The sequence below is a fragment of the Thalassophryne amazonica genome, chromosome 17, assembly GCF_902500255.1.
Source record: "Thalassophryne amazonica chromosome 17, fThaAma1.1, whole genome shotgun sequence".
NCBI classification, from domain to species: domain Eukaryota; kingdom Metazoa; phylum Chordata; class Actinopteri; order Batrachoidiformes; family Batrachoididae; genus Thalassophryne; species Thalassophryne amazonica.
Genome location: NC_047119.1, coordinates 44,194,189 through 44,217,454, shown reverse-complemented (window position 1 = coordinate 44,217,454; position 23,266 = coordinate 44,194,189). Strand labels below are relative to the sequence as shown.

The 23,266-nt window shown below is 40.7% G+C and overlaps 1 protein-coding gene across 1 annotated transcript in view; it reads left to right on the top strand.

Moving 5' to 3' along the window:
- The window catches only part of il11ra (interleukin 11 receptor, alpha), a 146,047-nt gene that overhangs the window by 99,134 nt on the left and 23,647 nt on the right, over window positions 1–23,266 (top strand). Inside the window, 7 exon segments of the mRNA XM_034191793.1 lie at window positions 303–417; window positions 2,795–2,958; window positions 4,508–4,556; window positions 4,558–4,669; window positions 7,751–7,789; window positions 7,791–7,896; window positions 13,429–13,536. Of these exon segments, the coding sequence (XP_034047684.1) occupies window positions 303–417; window positions 2,795–2,958; window positions 4,508–4,556; window positions 4,558–4,669; window positions 7,751–7,789; window positions 7,791–7,896; window positions 13,429–13,536 (693 nt within the window).

Genomic DNA, 23,266 nt, shown 5'->3' with positions numbered 1-23,266 from the left:
CACTATCACAGATTTAGACTGGTTTGTGAACAATATTTGAGGGAAATGGTGATATTGTGTATGTGGAAAAAGTTTTAGATCTTTGAGTTCATCTCATACAAAATGGGAGCAAAACCAAAAGTGTTGCGTTTATATTTTGTTAAGTGTAGAACATAATAAAGCGAGCTGATGTTCTGCAGCCAAGTCTCCCCTAAAACACTTTTTACATAAAGATTGAAGCAGAACAAATGTTTTAATTGTGAAATTAATCAGCTATTAATTCCAGTGTGCCTCAAAATTAAGCTTTGTCTTTTGCTACCCAGATCCTCCGGGGCTGCTGAATGTTAACTGTCGAGTGCCCAGTCACTGGCACGTTCGCTGCTCCTGGGTGGAATCGGTAAACACCTTCCTGCCAGCAGAGTATAACGCCTCATTCAGGTATGACACACACAGACACACACGAGTTCCATTCTGCATGTGAGGTGACCCCAGTAGCAGCCTGTTTGTGCCGTGTTACATACGTGCTGGACTATCGAGGATGAAAGCAAGCTCACATTAATGGCAGCTAGTTGAGGTGTTTTGGCTGTTTGATTGGAGTCATTCTGGATGGCTATTGTTTGGCATGTGCCAAAGGTGAGGAGACTTAGGGAAGACCCACAACATACTGGATGGACTGTATATCCCTGTATATCTGGCCTAGGAATGCCTTAGGATCCCCAGGAGGAACTGGAAGACATTTTGTCAGATAAGGACCAGAATTGACCAGGTTATGAACCTGTGCACTAGTGTAAAGGTGTGTTTTATACTCCGTATGGATTGGAAAGTATCTGTGAGGGCACACAAAGGACACTTCCTCAGGACATTAGGTAATTTCCTCATGACCGGCGATGGTTGTATAGGTGTAAATATGACTATCAGTGTTCACAATCTAGCAGTTTGGCTAACACAGCCATGATAGCCTATATGTATAAGTTGATTATTTTTTCCAAATGGAAGATGATTATATTGACCTGATTCCTCATTTTGCACTCACATCTTGGGCAGTAAGCACCAGATGGAAAGCCGGACATTCCCTTATTTTCAGTGAGGGGATGACAGAAATTTCCACCACATGTGGCTGTGAGAGCAACAGTTGCACACGACAATATTTGCTGTTGAATGTTTTAAAATTTCAACTTTCTCTGCTGACATCGGGTTGAATGTGAGGCATTATTGTAAAGCACTTTGAGTGACTGATGCAGATGGAAAAGCACTATAAATACAGTCCATTTACCATTTTCAATAAAAAGTGAGTCTAGTACTGGCCCATCTGGCCAGTGCTCTTCCCCATATTCGATATGGTGAAGCAGATGAGTCTATGAATCCCACTGGATGGGAGGCCAGTCCATTGCTGGGTACTTCCTGAACCAAGGCCAGTGCCCAGTTGCAGCTGGCTGGACTGGGATTACAGGTCATTCCTCATCCCACAGAGCCACCTGCTCTGATATGTTCTGATTGAAAATTTAAAATATGGAAACTGTAACTTGAGTTGGTCACCATGACTAAGTGCAAGACATTAGCAGTCTTGTTTACACCTTTGGCAGCTTCCTTCAGTTCAGTTTATTTATACAGCACCAAATCACAACATACATAAGTCGCTCCAAGGAGCTTTATAAGAGTAAGGTCTACACTTACCCACCCCCTGAGCAAGCACATTGGCAACAGTGGCCAGGAAAACCACCCTCAGGCCTTTTTTTGAATTCAGGAAAAACAAAACCTCAAGCCAACCAGACTCAGTGGGGTGACCATTTACTTTGGTCATCAGTAACAAGATAACAAAGAACAGAAATGTTGCAACTGAGCAACCTTAACACATATCGAGTCTAGTGTTTGCAAAGACAGATGGCGCATAGACATCCAAATGGGGAAGAGCAGAGGTCCCAGGAAACGGACAACAATTGCCCAGTCAGCAATTAACACCATGTCAGTCACAGAAGGAACAATCCCCCAGACCCCAATCACATGACACTTCCACAAGGCCTCAGCACACAGTTCCTATATAGATCTCACAAGTTTCAGTGTCAGTTTCAAGAATCTTAGAGGATCAGATCAATGACCGATGGATTAAGAGAAAGATCTGTGAAACTCCAGAATGGAGCAGGATATCCAGGCATGTTAACTAGGGTCTTCTTGCTTAACCTTGGACAGAGAACAAAGCAGCAATCAATCAGAATAGTTCAGAGTGACGGCATTTTACAAACAAAATGCTAACGATTTTGGATGTGATGAGACGAGTCCTTCTCCACTCATGATGAAAGTAATTCAAGTTGGGGGGAAGTACAGTGATTCAATAAAACTATGTGTATGTCAGTTATAAGATGATGAGAAAAGACAAGTTTTTCACCTGGGTTTGAATAACACTACAGAATCAGCAGGCAGACTCTTCCACAGAAAAGGTGGACGATAAGACAATTTCTCTGCTGACTTCTTTACCTTTTGAACACACAGTAATCCTGCATCACAAGAATACAGAGCACACGCCAGTAGATAAGGTTTAGTTAAAAATGCCAGAAATTGAGGCTCTATGTTCATAACAAAACCTTGAAATCTGAACCGGAGGCCAAAACCAGGTAATATTGTCAAAAACTTTCTTGTCCTAGTTAAAACTCTAGCTGCAGCATTTTGAACTGGCCAGTTGATGTTCAGAGGAAATTGTGCAACATTTTGAGAAAATGCCATTCATGAATTTCCTGACTTCTGAGACAATAGCAGCTAATGTGACCATCCATGTGTTGCACGAGACCTGTTCAGCTAAATGTGGTTTGTTTGTTTACAGAGCCAGTCGCCAGGTGTGGAAGCCATGCATGGTGGATGCTGCCCGCAAATACTGTGATATCAATCATCCTAATTACTGGCAGATGATGCACCATCTTAAAATCACTGAGACGAATGCCCTGGGATCCCAGTCTACGATCGTAACATTAAAGCTACATCTCCTGTGTAAGATCGCAAACACATCAAACACAGAATTTTCTGAAAAATTCAAGATTATTTTTAGTTGAGTTATTGGTTAAAGTATCTACTGAAGAATCAAACGAGATGACGTTTTACGAAACCTGAGTCAGTTATTAAACATATGAACCAGCCACTGCTTTGAACCTAATGAAAAGTTGCTATTTTAAAGCTGGTGCACAGCCTAGTGAGCAAAGTGTGTACTGCAGCTGTTTTCAATGAGTTCAAATGAAACATGACTGAGTGATATTTTTAATTTATTTATTTATTTTTGGAACACAGTTGTAAACAACGTGCAGAACCCTGATGTATGATTACAACAGATCAAATTTCCATCTCTAGTAAACAACAATTTGAATGTTGCTTGAAACTAATAATGTGTCTTGCATGTGTCCTGGGTAAGGTGTGTTTACTTTGCCTTTACCAACAATTAAGATGTGCACTAAAAATAAAAGGAAAAAATCTTTAGAAAATTGTACACACATCTGCATGCAATTTCCAGGCAGGTGGGCCTCATGACAGTCTACGCTCAAATCAGTTTATAAATATTTGTAAATGAGGTCATCAGGATTCCCTGATGGCATGTCATTGGGCTGTTTCATTCATGTAATTTTGGCATGAATATGGTCACTTTGTATTTTCTGCATCTGCTCCTATTGAAGTGAAAGAAAAAAATCTTGTTTTTGTGTCTTTTAAGTGCAGTTTTCACATTCACATATGTGCTTTCTGGAATGTCACAGTCTAAAGTTGTGACAAACGGATGTGTGAAGACCACGATTGCTCACAAATATAATTAGCATGGTTCAATGATGATGTAGAACAACATTACGGCTCTGTGGAAATGCACAGGATTACCAAAGTACGTCAGAAGTTGTAACGGGAAAAAAGAACCTTTTGAACATTGTAGATTTAGCAACTATGGACAAAACAAGACCACGACACAAACTGTGGATAAAGCAAGACCACAACACGATATATATTTTACGTCATATCTTAATCAAACTTGCCCCAATCACTCTCATATTTGAAAGTGAGGTGCAGACTGGCACTCACTATCACCAGACAAAGTTTGATCCATATGTGGATTTTGTGGACATTTGAATTTAATATTGAAAAGTCCATTTGGTGTACATTTTGAATTATATCTCAATCAAAAATGCCTGTCACTTTCATTTGTGACAATGAGGTGCAAACTGGCACTCTCAATGAACAGACTAAGTTCACATCTGATCGTGTTGTGAATTTAGAGGATATTTGATTCTTTTTAACATTGAAAAGCCCCTTTGATCTTTTTTTTTTTGTATTATATTTTCACTTATGAAAAGCCACTTCTAACAGAACGTTGACCTTGAAAATTTTTTCCAAGGTAAAAACATATGGAGTTGTAAACTAGTGTTGGCAGAGGTTTGCAGTCTGCAAGCGCAGTGAGTTGTGATTAGTTAAGCCAGAAATAGTCAGTATTCAACCTTTCCAGTAAGTTTCATCTAAAAGAGTTAATTTTTTTTTTACCACCACCACCCCACTCTTCTCTGTACAGTGAAACCAGACCCTCCTGAGTCAGTTTTGGTGGAGGAGGTTGAAGGTTATCCTCAGGGTGCTGGTCTTGTGGAGTCCTCCTGCATCGTGGCCGGTAGGCGATGCTTTCCCACTGGCCTTTGAGGTCAGATACAAAGCTCAGGACTCCATGTACTGGTTACAGGTTAGTGCACAAGTCTCAGGCTTTACTTCTTATCACAAACTCGTCTCTATTTCCTACATTTAATAGAAAAAAATCACAGCACTGTTCCTTCCTGTTTAATCATGATTAGCAAATCAGGGAGCGTTTTGAAGCATCACAGTAACTTCTTGAACCATCTTTGTCAATATTGAACAAACTTGGTATAAATAGAAAGTTACGGCCATCATCGGCACCAGATTTGAAATTGGGATCCAGTTTTTGAACTGTTCAAAAATTTTATCCCAATTTTTGAAATTGTTGTAGCATGTGATAACTTCCAGGTATTTGCAGTCTTAATCACTTCAGTCATGTTCGAATTTCTTTAAACGGGGTATTCATAGTGACTACGGCTTGAAACCTGTTTGACCGTGTGCCATGGGGCTGAAAATGTGAAGCTGAAGCAGCGTTTATTGTGGTTTTTGTTCAGAGTTAAACAGCTCATTCATATCTGGCTGAGGCACAGCTCCTTTCTTTTGTTTTTGGGTGGGTTCCCAGGTCTGCACTTTATAAGCAGTCTGTTAGGAGGCAATATGGATGAAGCCATTTCATCCCGTGTTTGGGCGATCATAGTAGAACCGCGCTCTGTTGAATTTCCCTGTAATAGTTTCTCTACATTGATTGTGGACCTGCTGGTTCTGATTTAGAAGCAACGCGTCCACAATTTATTCATCAGCCTCTGTTAAAGACATTTAAACGTCAATCATGATGAGCGGGACTCTTGTCTGTTGCAGGCAAAACAGAGAATCGTCCACTGTTAATTCACACAGTAATGTTTTTTTTTTCTTTTGTTCCTCATAGCGTGCCTTTTTTGTGGGGCTGCGTACAAAGGTTCTCTGGTGTGGACAGACTTTTTAGTCAGTCTTTTCCACCAGCACTCACTGTGGGAAAAGACTGACTGAAAAGTCTGTCTGTGCAGCTGTGGGAAACGTTCTCCTGCAGCATGTCGCTCTTCAGATGTGAGTGTTTGTAGGTGTCCTTTTACCCACGGAAAGTTTTTAAATTTATAACTCTCTGAAATACTATTTCCTGCATTTTCAGGGCCATATTTTGTGAAGTAAAGCCATAGTTTTTTGTTTTTTTTTTAGTCTTTGTTACAGCCTTACTTTAAAGCCAAAAGAAACAAGGCATCAGGCCAAAACATGGAAGGGTGTAGAAATGTACCTGTGTCAGGTCCAATGAACCAGGTACCTCTGGTGCCCTGGTTTGGCTGCCCTGGTTTTGTTCAGTAATTCTACCCTTCAGTATGTTTGTAAAATAAAAATACTTCTCTGTCATTCTAGGAGGCAGATTGGTTCATGCCATCAGTTTTACAGCCATCATTAACTACCAGTACTTCATTAATTTGCTGTCACATGTCAATAATTCTAGTATTATGTGTATACTACACAATTAGGTACAGCTAAAAAACGGTTTTAATAACACTAACCCAATCAATATTGGATCGGATTGAATCGAAATGAATTGAATCGAAATAATCAATTCTGAATCTTAAGAATCGGAATCAAATCGATTCTTGAAATTTAATTGATGCCCAGCTCTACCCTCTAAGTCAAAGGTTGAGACAGCTTCAGGTTAAAATAGTAATTAGTGTTGAATGTAATTTTACGCCATAAGTCTGAATGGGGATTTTCAAGTTGTGCCGCCATCTTGAAACCAAGACTTCCGGTTAGTGACCCTCCTCGCTCATGTGTTTGGCATCTTTAGAAAACAACAGCTTGTTCGACACCTCACAGAGCGGCTGACTGACCGGATGTTATGACCCCTCATGGAGCGGCTGACTGATCGGAGGTTATGACCCCTCACGGAGCGGCTGACCGATCGGATGTTATGACCCCTAACAGAGCGGCTGACCGATCGGATGTTAGACCCCTAACAGAGCGGCTGATCTATAGATGTCTCTGGAAGTCAACTTAAGTCATATTTTTTTGTTTCTTTTTGGCTTTGGTGTTCTTCATTAGTGGCGTGTGAGCGGGGCTTTATATTCGTTGCTAGGAAGTTCATTGACCAAAATACCAACATTCTGAACATGTTTTCACTATTATTGATTCATTTGTGCAATTGACATCATTATTCAAACATTCAAATGGCTGTTCCTACCTCACACAACTCCAACAGCGACAACAGAGTTTCTTGGCAGTTCTTGTGAATGAAAACGCGTCTCACTAACCGGAACAGAGTTGTGATGTCATCATTCATGCACATAGGCACTTCTTTATCGCAATTTGAAAATACCCCATTATCCCCTCAAAATTACATTAAATAAGAAAATAGGAGAAAAAGTATTTTTAAACTTTTGATTCCAGCCCTGAAATGGCTTGTTTTGAAAATATATAATACAATTTATTCATTTTTTACATTGTTTAGCTGCATGGGACTCTTTGATTATAAGGTTAAACTTAACGGTGGTCCACAGAGCTGTTTCAGAATTTGAAGTTTCCTCTTTTAGTTCATTTCTAAAAGCTGCTGTAAATCCACTTAGCAGAGAATTAGCTCCTTAAATATGTGGACATTTTCAGATTCTATTTATTTATTTTTATTTTAGCTGTTATCTCAGTGTATTAGCATTGAAAGCAAATAATAAATACAGTACAACTGTCAGCTTTAATTGGGAGGTTAATTAGTCCAGCTAAGGTGAAGCGTTTAGCGGATTTACAGTTCCTTCTCTGTGTTTGGTCCTCCTTTTATGAAAGTGGCCATCAATTCAATTTTAATTTCAGTTCAGTTTCAATTATTTAATTTATATAGCTCAAATCAAACAAAGTTGCCTCAAGGTGCTTCACACAAGTAAGGTCTAACCTACCAACCCCTTGGCCAAAGTTAACTTGTTTCACTACCAGTCATCTGTTTATTTCACAGACAGCTTCAGCAATAAAGTCTGTAGTTTATTTGAAGTGTTACATGACCGTGCTTCTTCTGTCTAAATAAGGGCTAAAAAAAGATGGACTTTGTGGACATGTAAAAGCCGGTTGTGTTTGATATTCAGGTTACCAAATAATCACCATCACATCAGATTCTATTCCTGAGAACAGCATTTTTGTGGCTCTATCTCTATCTCTCTATCAGCATAATTCTACTACTGGTTCAGTCACGATATATGACGCCCCTGGCCGGACATGTCCACCAAGTTCAGGTTCGAGCTCGGGACGAATTTAACGCCGAGAGTCAGTGGAGTGAATGGAGTCCCCTGCATCATGGTCGTACCCTGGGAGGTCAGAACTGTCTTCACATTAGCAATGTTTCTGGAGTTTTTATGAATGTTTTTGTCAAGACACTGCACTGGAAACCACATAGCAATGTTGGGCTAGGAAACCCACTATTAGAATCAAATTCAGAATAGCCTTTATTCAACAAGTATCCACAAGAATACAAGGAATTTGACTTCAGTTTGAGCTGTACTCTCTCTGTACGGCATGTATATATAAATATACATTAAACACAATAATTCGCAGTAAAAAAAAAATGTGGCACATGAAATGTGCAAGTAAAATAAATGTGCAATAGAGGAAAAAAGTTTGAAACAGACAGTGTACAAGTTGTAAATGAGGTAGATGAATTAGTGAGTTTTTTTGGCAAGTTAAATTGTTCATCAGTGGTGATGGCCTGTGGAAAGAAACTGTTCCTGTGTCTGGTTGTTTTGACGTACAGAGCTCTGTAATGTCGACCAGAGGGGAGGGATTTAAACAGTGTGTGTCCAGAGTGTGAGGAGTCTGCAGAGATGTTACCAGTTCACTTCCTGGTCCTGGACCGGTGTAAGTCCTGGATGGAGGGCAGACTGGCTCCGATGATTTGTTCTGCAGACCTGACAGTTGAAGTCTGTGTCTGTCATGTTTGGAGGCAGAGAGAAACCAAACAGAGATGGACATGCACAGAACAGACTGGATGATGGTTGTGAAGAAGATGATGATCAGTTCTTGGGGCAGGTTAAACTTCCTGAGCTGTCAGAAATTCGGAATGCGGAAATTCATCCTCTACTGTGCCTTTTTTCTGTCATCTCCACAGTCTTGAGTGGGTTCAGCTCCTGGTTGTTCTGACCACACCAGAGGACTGGTGTTCCAACTGTTCCACCTCCTGTCAGTATGCAGCCTCATCAGTGATGGTGGTGTTGTCTGCAAACTTCAGGAGTTTAACAGAAGGGTTCCCTGAAGTGCAGTCTTTTGTGTAGATGGAGAAGAGCAGTGGGGAGAGCACACACCTTTGAGGGGCTCTGGTGCTGATTGTCCGTGTGCTGGATGTGATGCTCCCCAGCCTCACCTGCTGTGTCCTGTCCATCAGATCTACTGACAGGTCACATAATCACCTAACCAGTGACCTAAAGTGAGAACTGCATGTCTGTGGCACTGGGTCTCTTTGGAGGGTCCTTGGGTGGCGCTGGAATGTCTTTGTGCCAAATGAGGGAAGATCATTTGCACTGTGAGGGAAAGTCAGTTTTGACATTTTGGCCATGTGATACGTTTCTCTTGATGTGATGCAGCATGCAGGTGCCTGAGTGTAAATGACTGTAGTTGCTGGACAAGACCAAGAACATGCCCACATTTCACGTAGCTGCAGCAGATAGATGGTTACATTGGAGAGATGGGGATAGGCCGGTTGTCTGCCTAGATAGTTGCCATCCAGGACTTGAGTTCCATGGTATGGTGGATACGCTACCCCGTAGCACCAGTGCATACTCCTAGACCTGACCTGAACCCAACAGTTACATGGAAATGCCAGTGAAATAGAGGAGTTCACCAGCTCCTGCTCCCACACATGACCTGATATTAAAAGTGTGCGAATGTGCGTGCACACGCACACATGCGTGCACAGACACACACACAGTAGATGATGAAACACCCTTTGATGTCATGATGTTGCAATAACCTTCATACAGAAAGACTGATTTTCTGTTTTTGTTGGTTTACTTGCGTGCTCCAAAAACACAACATTGCAGATCCATTATGTGTGGACGACTCCCACAGAGTGGAGTCTTAAAATCAGTTCCTTTATCCAAATTTAAGTGATTTTGTCCTCTGCAGACTTTTTGCATTATCCAAAGTTAATTTTATAACTTTTTGAAGAGAACAGAGCATGCTTTGTTCATCCCTACAAGCAAAGAACCTGTCTCCAGATGTTGTGGCAACACTTTTACTCTTAACTGACCGCATGTGGAGCTATTTTGTATGTGTGTGTGTGTGGGGGGGGGGGGGGGTTTGGAGAGATCCATCTCCCACTAATTCAAATTTATGTTTTAGTTTTAACAAAGAGCTCTGTTTTTGTCCTGCCTCAATTCTCATGAGCCTCCCCCCTCCCAAAAATAAAAGCCCAACCAGAGTAGAGCTACACATCAGTGGCTGGTTTCTCCAAAATCACTTTTGTGCCTTTATATACATGTTTCTCATATGTTATGTACAACCCCTGGCAAAAATTATGGAATCACCGGCCTCAGAGGATGTTCATTCAGTTGTTTAATTTTGTAGAAAAAAAGCAGATCAGACATGACACAAAACTAAAGTCATTTCAAATGGCAACTTTCTGGCTTTAAGAAACACTATAAGAAATCAAGAAAAAAAGATTGTGGCAGTCAGTAACGGTTACTTTTTTAGACCAAGCAGAGGAAAAAAATATGGAATCACTCAATTCTGAGGAAAAAATTATGGAATCACCCTGTAAATTTTCATCCCCCAAATTAACACCTGCATCAAATCAGATCTGCTCATTGACATTGACCCTATGTGTCTTTTTGCAAGGAATGTTTTTGCAGTTTTTGCTCTATGGCAAGATGCATTATCATCTTGACAAATGATTTCATCATCCCCAAACATCCTTTCAATTGTCCAAAATATCAACATAAACTTGTGCATTTATTGATGATGTAATGACAGCCATCTCCCCAGTGCCTTTACCTGACATGCAGCCCCATATCATCAATGACTGTGGAAATTTACATGTTCTCTTCAGGCAGTCATCTTTATAAATCTCATTGGAAAGGCACCAAACAAAGTTCCAGCATCATCACCTTGCCCAATGCAGATTCGAGATTCATCACTGAATATGACTTTCATCCAGTCATCCACAGTCCACAATTGCTTTTCCTTAGCCCATTGTAACCTTGTTTTTTTTCTTTTAGGTGTTAATGATGCCTTTCGTTAGCTTTTCTGTATGTAAATCCCATTTCCTTTAGGCGGTTTCTTACAGTTCGGTCACAGACGTTGACTCCAGTTTCCTCCCATTCGTTCCTCATTTGTTTTGTTGTACATTTTTCGATTTTTGGGACATATTGCTTTAAGTTTTCTGTCTTGACGCTTTGATGTCTTCCTTGGTCTACCAGTATGTTTGCCTTTAACAACCTTCCCATGTTGTTTGTATTTGGTCCAGAGTTTAGACACAGCTGACTGTGAACAACCAACATCTTTTGCAACATTGCGTGATGATTTACTCTCTTTTAAGAGTTTGATAATCCTCTCCTTTGTTTCAATTGACATCTCTCGTGTTGGAGCCATGATTCATGTCAGTCCACTTGGTGCAACAGCTCTCCAAGGTGTGTTCACTCCTTTTTAGATGCAGACTAACGAGCAGATCTGATATGATGCAGGTGTTAGTTTTGGGGATGAAAATTTACAGGGTGATTCCATAATTTTTTCCTCAGAATTGAGTGATTCCATATTTTTTTCCTCTGCTTGGTCTAAAAAAGTAACCATTACTGACTGCCACAATCTTTTTTTCTTGATTTCTAATAGTGTTTCTTAAAGCCAGAAAGTTGCCATTTGAAATGACTTTAGTTTTGTGTCATGTCTGTGATCTGCTTTTTTCTACAAAATTAAACAACTGAATGAACATCCTCCGAGGCCGGTGATTCCATAATTTTTGCCAGGGGTTGTAAAAGCTAGCAAGAACTAAACACGTTTACAACTGAAAATGCTGTTTTTGGAACCTAATAACACCTCTGAACTTATTTTCAAGACATTTTGCAAACGTTAGCATGGTGACGTCACAGGCTGGTAGCTAGCTGCAAAACTCTTTCATTTGTGTGTAAATATGTCCTCTTTGTCATATATTATGTAAACTCTAGCGGGAAAAAAACACTTCTAAAACTGAAAACGCTGTTTATGTAACCTGATAACACCTCTGGAGTCATTTACAAGACATTTTGTAGATGTTAGCATGCGTGCTAACTAGAGATGTACCGAATCCAAGATTCGGTTTCGGATTTGGGCGAACATTGACCTTGATGACGGGGTTCGGTTTCAGCCAAACCCTAGAGCGCCAACCAAATCGAATCCTACCGCGTGTAAGCGCAACATGATTATGTCGTTAATGTTTAAGGCCGGGTTCACACGGCAGGATAATTAGCCCGATATCGGACCCGATAAGGACGCCCCGACAATCGTGATGACGCTAAAGATAATCTTATCAGATGTTCCTTCCGTGTGTGGTGTGTTAGAGTGCTGTGATCTGCTCGGAAGGGCGTCAGGAGTGCTCCGATCGCAAATCGGGGATATTCAACATGTTGGACTTTTTTGGCCCGATATCGCAGTGTGTGTTGTGTCCTCCAACCACAAACGTGCACACAGCCTGCTGAATGTGATGTGCAGCCAATCAGAAAGCGAGGTGACGGAGCAGAAAATAAAATCAAAACAGCTGTTCTGACTTACCAGAAAGTCCGGTGGTCGCGCTGTCTCCACTCCTTTAAAGAACGCCTTTTCTTTTTTTGTATCGTTTTTTCCCCCTCTGTTTTAAATAGTCCACAAAGTATCTCTGTTTGTTTACTCTTAAGTCATGTTTAATCTCGAGAGATTTCGCGAGATTTCCTGTCTGAGTTGTGAATATCCGTGCGTGAAATCTGTTCGTGTGTGGTGGTGTTCTTACCGTGTGGCTAAACACCACAAACTGTACGACCAAACTTGTTAGAGCTATGATTTTTTATCTTCACGTGTGTGGTCTCTCAGGTTTTGGAAACCTAAAGATCATTTTAAAATCCTGTCGTGTGAACCAGGCTTAAGAGAAGATAACCATTTTGTTCTCTGTTCTTTGGAATTAACAGAACACTAAGCCTGTACACTGAATGGCTTTAAGCTTAACATTTCAGTGGTGTTCTCTAAGTGTGACTATATTCAAATAAAAAAAATAATGGTAGAAGTTATTGCCTATGTTTTATCTTACTGTTAGGGAAAGGAAATACACTGTGCAATGGTTTTCATTGCATTATAATGTACTAGCTGATGATCGGAGTAGGATTCGGTATTCTGTTTCGGATTCGGCCAAATCTTAAGCAGTGGATTTGGTATTCGGCAGAACCTTAAAAATCAGGATTCGGTACATCTCTAGTGCTAACGTCTGTTAACTCAAAGCTAACTTCCTATGGAGTTAAATTTGTCTTGTTAATACCTGCAAATGCACAGAGGGTGATCCACAAATATTCCTTGATTTGCGCAACCGCTCTTAAAATGTAAATATTGATAGACTGACTTTATGGAACATGTACAATTTGTACGTAAGAAAATAGGATCATAATAATTAATTAAACAACTGCAAATTATAAAGGACACAATTCTCATACAGACGAGGCTATTTTAGCATTGTGTTTTATTTAAATTTTTTGTTGTTGACTGTAAAATATGTAAAAGCAGAAATATTTATAGCAGCAGCAGTTATTACAGTGGTAGTATTACTACTATCCAAAGTATAAGTGCTCGTTTTTGAGCGTTGCACATTGTCATTTAGGGTGATCACTTTGAATTAAAGCTTAATGTGTGTTTCTGTTGCAGTTTCCACGACCACTGAACCCACAGAAGAGCTCCTGCCAGACGAAATGTATCAAGACCATTCCCTTAAAGGCGACACGCAGCCTGTAGCCTCCACTGCAAAACCTGACAGTGAGACTTCCCGTTTGCTCAGATTCAATGACTTCATGAGAGGTTTTGCTGTTAGCATTTTTAACAGCGCCGCTATGTGGTGTATAGATTATAACTTAACAGTCGTACGATTACTATCTATACTAATACAGCTGCTTTAAATACTGCTCCAATTATTACAGCAAGTATCATGAAATGTACTACTGCATTTACTGTACACACTTGATTCATTCATATTTGCTGGCAGATATGTGAGTACATCTGCATGAAGTTGTGCATATCTGACTTAGCTTGTAAATTTGAGCTGTCCAAAATGGATGGAACAACTCTACATTATATTATGTTTGAGCAGGAGGGTGTAGAGCTGTAACAGCAAAATGTAGAGAGGAGACAACTACTGACCAGAATAACAACAGTGGTGGAAATTTGAATTTGTCCACATTTTGTCCAGCAGACGGCAGCTAATGCACTGTTAACACTCTGCTGTTCTCTGTCCACGTTATGTTACTTTAAAGCCAAATCAGAATACATACACAAGAATATTTCATATTAAAGAATACCTAAAGACTAGTATCACTTTGTTTCACCATCACTAACCTTCACCAGACACCCAAGATAAACCGTGTTCAGAAAACAGGCCAGGTCAAACCTGGCCTGCAAGGCTACAAATTAGCAGCCCTGATTCATTTGCTGCATAGTCAGCTGGCGAAACAAGCTGCTTTCCACCAAAACCATCATGCAGATCACATTAAGAATCACAAAGTTTTATAAGTTTTTTGTTTAGTTTTTAATAACACTTTGCCTTTAATAACACAGCTGTCTGGTGTGAAACAGGATTACTGAGAATGTGTTTTAATGGCACCAACAGGTCGTTCAGTGAGAGGGTTACATGATCAAAGACACCTGTCATGCAAGAGTAAAAATATATTTGTGTGGAGAGTAATGTCTGACTTGTTATGTCAATAGGAGTCAAAATCTCTGGAGTCGATGTCGGATTCTGATGTCTGATACATTCTGTTGAAAGCTTTCACTGCAAACCTTAATTGATACGGACAGCAGGAACAGTTTTTAATTTCACGCACGCAGGCTATAACAATAATAATAATAATAAGCTGATTCGATTTAGCTCACTGTCAAAACACAAAAAATAGTTATTCCATAAGACTGTTTGTGTGAGAGGAAACTCAAAACCAGAGTGCTGCAGATGCAGTGAAATGCTTATTGGCATGCAAATTAATGAATATTTGTCAGTATTTTATGTTGTCAAAATTAATACAACTACTTAGAAATTGAATTTCTCTTTATTAATTCATTCTATATTGACTAAATCTATGCTAATTTCTAGAGTGGAAGTTGCAAAATGGAGCAAAGACAAAGGTTTTTATTTATTTTATTTTTTAGATGATATGCAGTATTTGTTCAAAAGACTGTCTATGTAGTATTAAAGACATTTTGTTTTTCTAATATGTTCATACAGTAGTGTTCAGAATAATAGTGGTGCTACGTGAGGAAAAAGATTAATCCAAGTTTTGAGTATATTTCTTATTGTTACATGGGAAACAAGGTACCAGTAGATTCTCACAAATCAAATCAGTTTTATTTATATAGCGCCAAATCACAACAAACAGTTGCCCCAAGGCGCTTTATATTGTAAGGCAAAGCCATACAATAATTACGGAAAAACCCCAACGGTCAAAACGACCCCCTGTGAGCAAGCACTTGGCGACAGTGGGAAGGAAAAACTCCCTTTTAACAGGAAGAAACCTCCAGCAGAACCAGGATCAGGGAGGGGCAGTCTTCTGCTGGGACTGGTTGGGGCTGAGGGAGAGAACCAGGAAAAAGACATGCTGTGGAGCGGAGCAATGATCAGTCACTAATGATTAAATGCAGAGTGGTGCATACAGAGCAAAAAGAGAAAGAAACACTCAGTGCATCATGGGAACCCCCCAGTAGTCTAAGTCTATAGCAGCATAACTAAGGGATGGTTCAGGGTCACCTGATCCAGCCCTAACTATAAGCTTTAGCATATAGGAAAGTTTTAAGCCTAATTTTAAAAGTAGAGAGGGTGTCTGTCTCCCTGATCCGAATTGGGAGCTGGTTCCACAGGAGAGGAGCCTGAAAGCTGAAGGCTCTGCCTCCCATTCTACTCTTACAAACCCTAGGAACTACAAGTAAGCCTGCAGTCTGAGAGTGAAGCGCTCTATTGGGGTGATATGGTACTATGAGGTCTAAGATAAGATGGGACCTGATTATTCAAAACTTTATAAGTAAGAAGAAGAATTTTAAATTCTATTCTAGAATTAACAGGAAGCCAATGAAGAGAGGCCAATATGGGTGAGATATGCTCTCTCCTTCTAGTCCTTGTCAGTACTCTAGCTGCAGCATTTTGAATTAACTGAAGGCTTTTCAGGGAACTTTTAGGACAACCTGATAATAATGAATTACAATAGTCCAGCCTAGAGGAAATAAATGCATGAATTAGTTTTTCAGCATCACTCTGAGACAAGACCTTTCTAATTTTAGAGATATTGCGCAAATGCAAAAAAGCAGTCCTACATATTTGTTTAATATGTGCATTGGATGACATATCCTGATCAAAAATGACTCCAAGATTTCTCACAGTATTACTAGAGGTCAGGGTAATGCCATCCAGAGTAAGGATCTGGTTAGACACCATGTTTCTAAGATTTGTGGGGCCAAGTACAATAACTTCAGTTTTATCTGAGTTTAAAAGCAGGAAATTAGAGGTCATCCATGTCTTTATGTCTGTAAGACAATCCTGCAGTTTAGCTAATTGGTGTGTGTCCTCTGGCTTCATGGATAGATAAAGCTGGGTATCATCTGCATAACAATGAAAATTTAAGCAATGCTGTCTAATAATACTGCCTAAGGGAAGCACGTATAAAGTGAATAAAATTGGTCCTAGCACAGAACCTTGTGGAACTCCATAATTAACCTTAGTCTGTGAAGAGGATTCCCCAATTACATGAACAAATTGTAATCTATTAGATAAATATGATTCAAACCACCGCAGCGCAGTGCCTTTAATACCTATGGCATGCTCTAATCTCTGTAATAAAATTTTGTGGTCAACAGTATCAAAACAGCACTGAGGTCTAACAGAACAAGCACAGAGATGAGTCCACTGTCTGAGGCCATAAGAAGATCATTTGTAACCTTCACTAATGCTATTTCTGTACTATGATGAATTCTAAAACCTGACTGAAACTTTTCAAATAGACCATTCCTCTGCAGATGATCAGTTAGTTGTTTTACAACTACCCTTTCAAGGATTTTTGAGAGAAAAGGAAGGTTGGAGATTGGCCTATAATTAGCTAAGATAGCTGGGTCAAGTGATGGCTTTTTAAGTAATGGTTTAATTACTGCCACCTTAAAAGCCTGTGGTACATAGCCAACTAATAAAGATAGATTGATCATATTTAAGATCGAAGTATTAATTAATGGTAGGGCTTCCTTGAGCAGCCTGGTAGGAATGGGGTCTAATAGACATGTTGATGGTTTGAAGGAAGTAACTAATGAAAATAACTCAGACAGAACAATCGGAGAGAAAGAGTCTAACCAAATACCGGCATCACTGCAAGCAGCCAAAGATAACGACATGTCTTTGGGATGGTTATGAGTAACTTTTTTCTCTAATAGTTAAAATTTTATTAGCAAAGAAAGTCATGAAGTCATTACTAGTTAATGTTAAAGGAATACTCGGCTCAATAGAGCTCTGACTCTTTGTCAGCCTGGCTACAGTGCTGAAAAGAAACCTGGGGTTCTTATTTTCTTCAATTAGTGATGAGTAGTAAGATGTCCTAGCTTTACGGAGGGCTTTTTTATAGAGCAACAGACTCTTTTTCCAGGCTAAGTGAAGATCTTCTTAATTAGTGAGACGCCATTTCCTCTGCAACTTACGGGTTATCTGCTTTAAGCTGCGAGTTTGTGAGTTATACCACGGAGTCAGGCACTTCTGATTTAAGGCTCTCTTTTTCAGAGGAGCTACAGCATCCAAAGTTGTCCTCAATGAGGATGAAAACTGTTGACGAGATACTCTCTCACTCACAGAGTTTAGGTAGCTACTCTGCACTGTGTTGGTATATGGCATTGGAGAACATAAAGAAGGAATCATATCCTTAAACCTAGTTACAGCACTTTCTGAAAGACTTTTAGTGTAATGAAACTTATTCCCCACTGCTGGGTAGTCCATCAGAGTAAATGTAAATGTTAAGAAATGATCAGACAGAAGGGGGTTTTCAGGGAATACTGTTAAGTCTTCAATTTCCATACCATAAGTCAGAACAAGATCTAAGGTATGATTAAAGTGGTGGGTGGACTCATCGAGTCTAACAATAGATTAAATGCAGTGTTGTGACTGTCATTCTCAGCATCTGTGTGGATGTTAAAATCGCCCACTATAATTATCTTATCTGAGCTAAGCACTAAGTCAGACAAAAGGTCAGAAAATTCACAGAGAAACTCACAGTTATGACCAGGTGGACGATAGATAACACAAATCCAACAAGACCAAGCATTCATGATATGCACACTCTTAAGGCTATGAAATTGGGCTATTGGTAAAAAAAAAAGTAGAAAAGGGGGTGTTCATAATAATGGTAGCATCAGCTGTTGATGCTACAAACTCAAAACTACGTATTATGTTCAAACTGCTTTTTTAGCAATCCTGTGAATCACTAAACTAGTATTTAGTTGTATAACCACAGTTTTTCATGATTTCTTCACATCTGCGAGGCATTAATTTTATTGGTTTAGAACCAAGATTTTGCTCATTTACTAGTGTGCTTGGTGTCATTGTCTTGTTGAAACACCCATTTCAAGGGTATGTCCTCTTCACCATAAGGCAACATGACCTCTTCAAGTATTTTGACATATCCAAACTGATCCATGATACCTGGTATGCGATATATAGGCCCAACACCATAGAAGGAGAAACATGCCCATATCATGATGCTTGCACCACCATGCTTCACTGTCTTCACTGTGAACTGTGGCTTGAATTCAGAGTTTGGGGGTCGTCTCACAAACTGTCTGTGGCCCTTGGACCCAAAAAGAACAATTTTACTCTCATCAGTCCACAAAATATTCCTCCATTTCTCTTTAGGCCAGTTGATGTGTTCTTTGGCAAATTGTAACCTCTTCTGCACATGTCTTTTATTTAACAGAGGGAATTTGCAGGGGATTCTTGCAAATAAATTAGCTTCACTCAGGCGTCTCCTAACTGTCACAGCACTTACAGGTAACTCCAGACTGTCTTTGATCATCCTGGAGCTGATCAATGGGTGAGCCTTTGCCATTCTGGTTATCCTTCTATCCATTTTGATGGTTGTTTTCCGTTTTCTTCCATGTGTCTCTGTTTTTTTTTTGTCCATTTTAAAGCATTGGAGATCATTGTAGATTAACAGCCTATAATTTTTTGCACCTGCATATAAGTTTTCCCCTCTCCAATCACCTTTTTAATCAAACTACGCTGTTCTTCTTAACAGTGTCTTGACCGTCCCATTTTCCTCAGGTTTTCAAAGAGAAAAGCATGTTCAACAGGTGCTGGCTTCATCCTTACATAGGGGACACCTGATTCACACCTATTTGTTCCACAAAATTGACTCACTGACTGAATGCCACACTACTATTATTGTGAACACCCCCTTTTCTACTTTTTTTACTAATAGCCCAATTTCATAGCCTAAAGAGTGTGCATATCATGAATGCTTGGTCTTGTTGGATTTGTGAGAATCTGCTGAATCTACTGGTACCTTGTTTCCCATGTAACAATAAGAAATATACTCAAAACCTGGATTAATCTTTTTAGTCACATAGCACTACTATTATTCTGAACACTACTGTATGTCACTTGGTTGTTGGATTGGAATGCGATAAAGTCCAGTTTGTGTATCATTTCCTACAATTCATGTGACTTTCATATCTGTCACCAAAACAGTCAGCAATGTTTTATGTTTTATTTTTTTCCCTGTTTATGGTTGAAACAAGAAGCAGCTTCAGCTTTCAGCAATAATCTCTGAGGAGCCATCATTTCCTGGCATTATCGTGTCGAACAGAACAGTGCAAGTACCTTGTGCCTGGCTTCATCACAAAATTGCATATAATTGCAGTAGATTGCACCCTGTAGGGTGTGATGTTTTTACTGTTTGTGCAGTGGATAAAAATTAAGCATGTAGCAGCTCACATATACAAGGACAGAAAAAACGCCAGGGAAATGTGCAGTAATGTGCATTACATTTGAAGTGGTGGCAACTGGAGATGGCGGCCACACGCTGCAGTCCTGCTCAGGTTTGGCAGTTTGAGCTTGGGGTTTGGTGACTTCTTGCAGGAACCTGATTAAGATATAACAATAGAATTCTTTTACTTTCCAGATTCTGTTTTGAGACTGCTACACAGAGAGCTATTATGGTGATTGCTCTAGGCTAACTATCTTGCTCGCTTGCGCAGACTTGTCTTGCTAATCAGTGTAAACGTGCACGGAGCAGCACGGTGGAACAGCAGCAAGGGCCCTTTTACACATAGTACGAATGTAGTCAAATTGTGCATGAAGTGCGCATGGAGCAGGAATCATATGCAATACGAGGGCTGTCAATAAAGTAAGGGTCCTTTTTATTTTTTTCAAAAACTATATGGATTTCATTCATATGTTTTTACGTCAGACATGCTTGAACCCTCGTGCGCATGCGTGAGTTTTTCCACGCCTGTCGGTGACGTCATTCGCCTGTGAGCACTCCTTGTGGGAGGAGTCGTCCAGCCCCTCGTCGGAATTCCTTTGTCTGAGAAGTTGCTGAGAGACTGGCGCGTTGTTTGATCAAAATTTTTTCTAAACCTGTGAGACACATCGAAGTGGACACGGTTCGAAAAATTAAGCTGGTTTTCAGTGAAAATTTTAACGGCTGATGAGAGATGTTGAGGTGATTCTGTCGCTTTAAGGACTTCCCACGGTGCGAGACGTCGCTCAGCGCTCTCAGCCGCCGTCGTCAGCCTGTTCAAGCTGGAAACCTCCACATTTCAGGCTCTATTGATCCAGGACGTCGTGAGAGAACAGAGAAGTTTCAGAAGAAGTCGGTTTCAGCATTTTATCCGGATATTCCACTGTTAAAGGAGATTTTTTTAATGAAAGACGTGCGGACGGATCCGCGCGTCTGGACGCAGCCGACGCGGTGCGGCGGCACAGGATAAACACCTCCGTGTTGATAACCATTTGTAAAATCCAGGCGGCTTTTGATGGCTTTCAGTGGAGTGAGTATATGAGAAATTGTTTAACAGGCAGGACATGTTCCAACTTGTCTTTAAGGCTTTCAACAGAGGTGTTTTTCCTGTGGCGGAGCGTCGCGGCGGCTGCGTCCCGACGCGCGGACCCGTCCGCACGTCTTTCATTAAAAAAATCTCCTTTAACAGTGGACTATCCGGATAAAATGCTGAAACCGACTTCTTCTGAAACTTCTCTGTTCTCTCACGACGTCCTGGATCAATAGAACCTGAAATGTGGAGGTTTTCAGCTTGAACAGGCTGACGACGGCGGCTGAGAGCGCTGAGCGACGTCTCGCACCGTGGGAAGTCCTTAAAGCGACAGAATCACCTCAAAATCTCTCATCAGCCGTTAAAATTTTCACTGAAAACCAGCTTAATTTTTCGAACCGTGTCCACTTCGATGTGTCTCACAGGTTTAGAAAAAATTTTGATCAAACAACGCGCCAGTCTCTCAGCAACTTCTCAGACAAAGGAATTCCGACGAGGGGCTGGACGACTCCTCCCACAAGGAGTGCTCACAGGCGAATGACGTCACCGACAGGCGTGGAAAAAACTCACGCATGCGCACGAGGGTTCAAGCATGTCTGACGTAAAAACATATGAATGAAATCCATATAGTTTTTGAAAAAAATAAAAAGGACCGTTACTTTATTGACAGCCCTCGTATGTGTAAAATCGTAGCTGCCTCCAAGGCCTCGTACACCTGTTGCTACAACTATTTGCGCACACCAGCAGCTGATGTGGCAGGTGTCGGCCAAATTCCAGGTGACACACACGAACATTTAACACCACTCACTTGGCACTTAGAAAATGTGGGGCCATTCGTACTATTAGCACGAAAACAGTCAGCAGACATTCACTTTCAAGCTGGATGTTAAATTTGTCTAAGTGCTCCCAAGAGTGTAGCTTTGCAAACTTAGACTTTCTTTATTGTCATTGCACAAAGACACAACAGTGAGTCTGACAACGAAATGTCATTGCTTGGCTACAGGAGTACACAGCAAAAACTGGAACAAGTTATAAATACCTATAAAAATCTCTCTCGATAGATAGATAGATAGATATACTCAACAAAAATATAAACGCAACACTTTTGGTTTTGCTCCCATTTTGTATGAGATGAACTTAAAGATCTAAAACTTTTTCCACATACACAATATCACCATTTCCCTCAAATATTGTTCACAACCAGTCTAAATCTGTGATAGTGAGCACTTCTCCTTTGCTGAGATAATCCATCCCACCTCACAGGTGTGCCATACCAAGATGCTGATTAGACACCATGATTAGTGCACAGGTGTGCCTTAGACTGCCCACAGTAAAAGGCCACTCTGAAAGCTGCAGTTTTATCACACAGCACAATGCCACAGATGTCGCAAGATTTGAGGGAGCGTGCAATTGGCATGCTGACAGCAGGAATGTCAACCAGAGCTGTTGCTCGTGTATTGAATGTTCATGTCTCTACCATAAGCCGTCTCCAAAGGCGTTTCAGAGAATTTGGCAGTACATCCAACCAGCCTCACAACCGCAGACCACGTGTAACCACACCAGCCCAGGACCTCCACATCCAGCATGTTCACCTCCAAGATCATCTGAGACCAGCCACTTGGACAGCTGCTGAAACAATCGGTTTGCATAACCAAAGAATTTCTGCACAAACTGTCAGAAACTGTCTCAGGGAAGCTCATCTGCATGCTCGTCGTCCTCATCGGGGTCTCGACCTGACTCCAGTTCATCGTTGTAACCGACTTGAGTGGGCAAATGCTCACATTCGCTGGTGTTTGGCATGTTGGAGAGGTGTTCTCGTCACGGATGATGCAAAGGAGATGTGTTGCACTGCATGAGGCAAATGGTGGTCACACCAGATACTGACTGGTATCCCCCCCTCATGAAACAAAACTGCACCTTTCAGAGTGGCCTTTTATTGTGGGCAGTCTAAGGCACACCTGTGCACTAATCATGGTGTCTAATCAGCATCTTGGTATGGCACACCTGTGAGGTGGGATGGATTATCTCAGCAAAGGAGAAGTGCTCACTATCACAGATTTAGACTGGTTTGTGAACAATATTTGAGGGAAATGGTCATATTGTGTATGTGGAAAAACTTTTAGATCTTTGAGCTCATCTCATACAAAATGGGAGCAAAACCAAAAGTGTTGCGTTTATATTTTTGTTGAGTGTAGATAGATAGATATAGATATATATATGGGCAGCACAGTGGCTTAGTGGTTAGTACTGCTGCCTCACAGCGAGAAGGTCGTGGGTTCAATTCCCGTGGCCTTTCTGTGTGGAGTTTGCATGTTCTCCCCGTGTTTGCGTGGGTTTCCTCCGGGTGCTCCGGTTTCCTCCCACATCCAAAGACATGCGGGTTAGGTGGATTGGTCTCTTTAAATTGTCCGTAGGTGTGTGTGTGGATGTGTCTGTGTTTGTTTGTTTGTGGCCCTGCGACAGACTGGCGTCCTGTCCTGGGTGTACC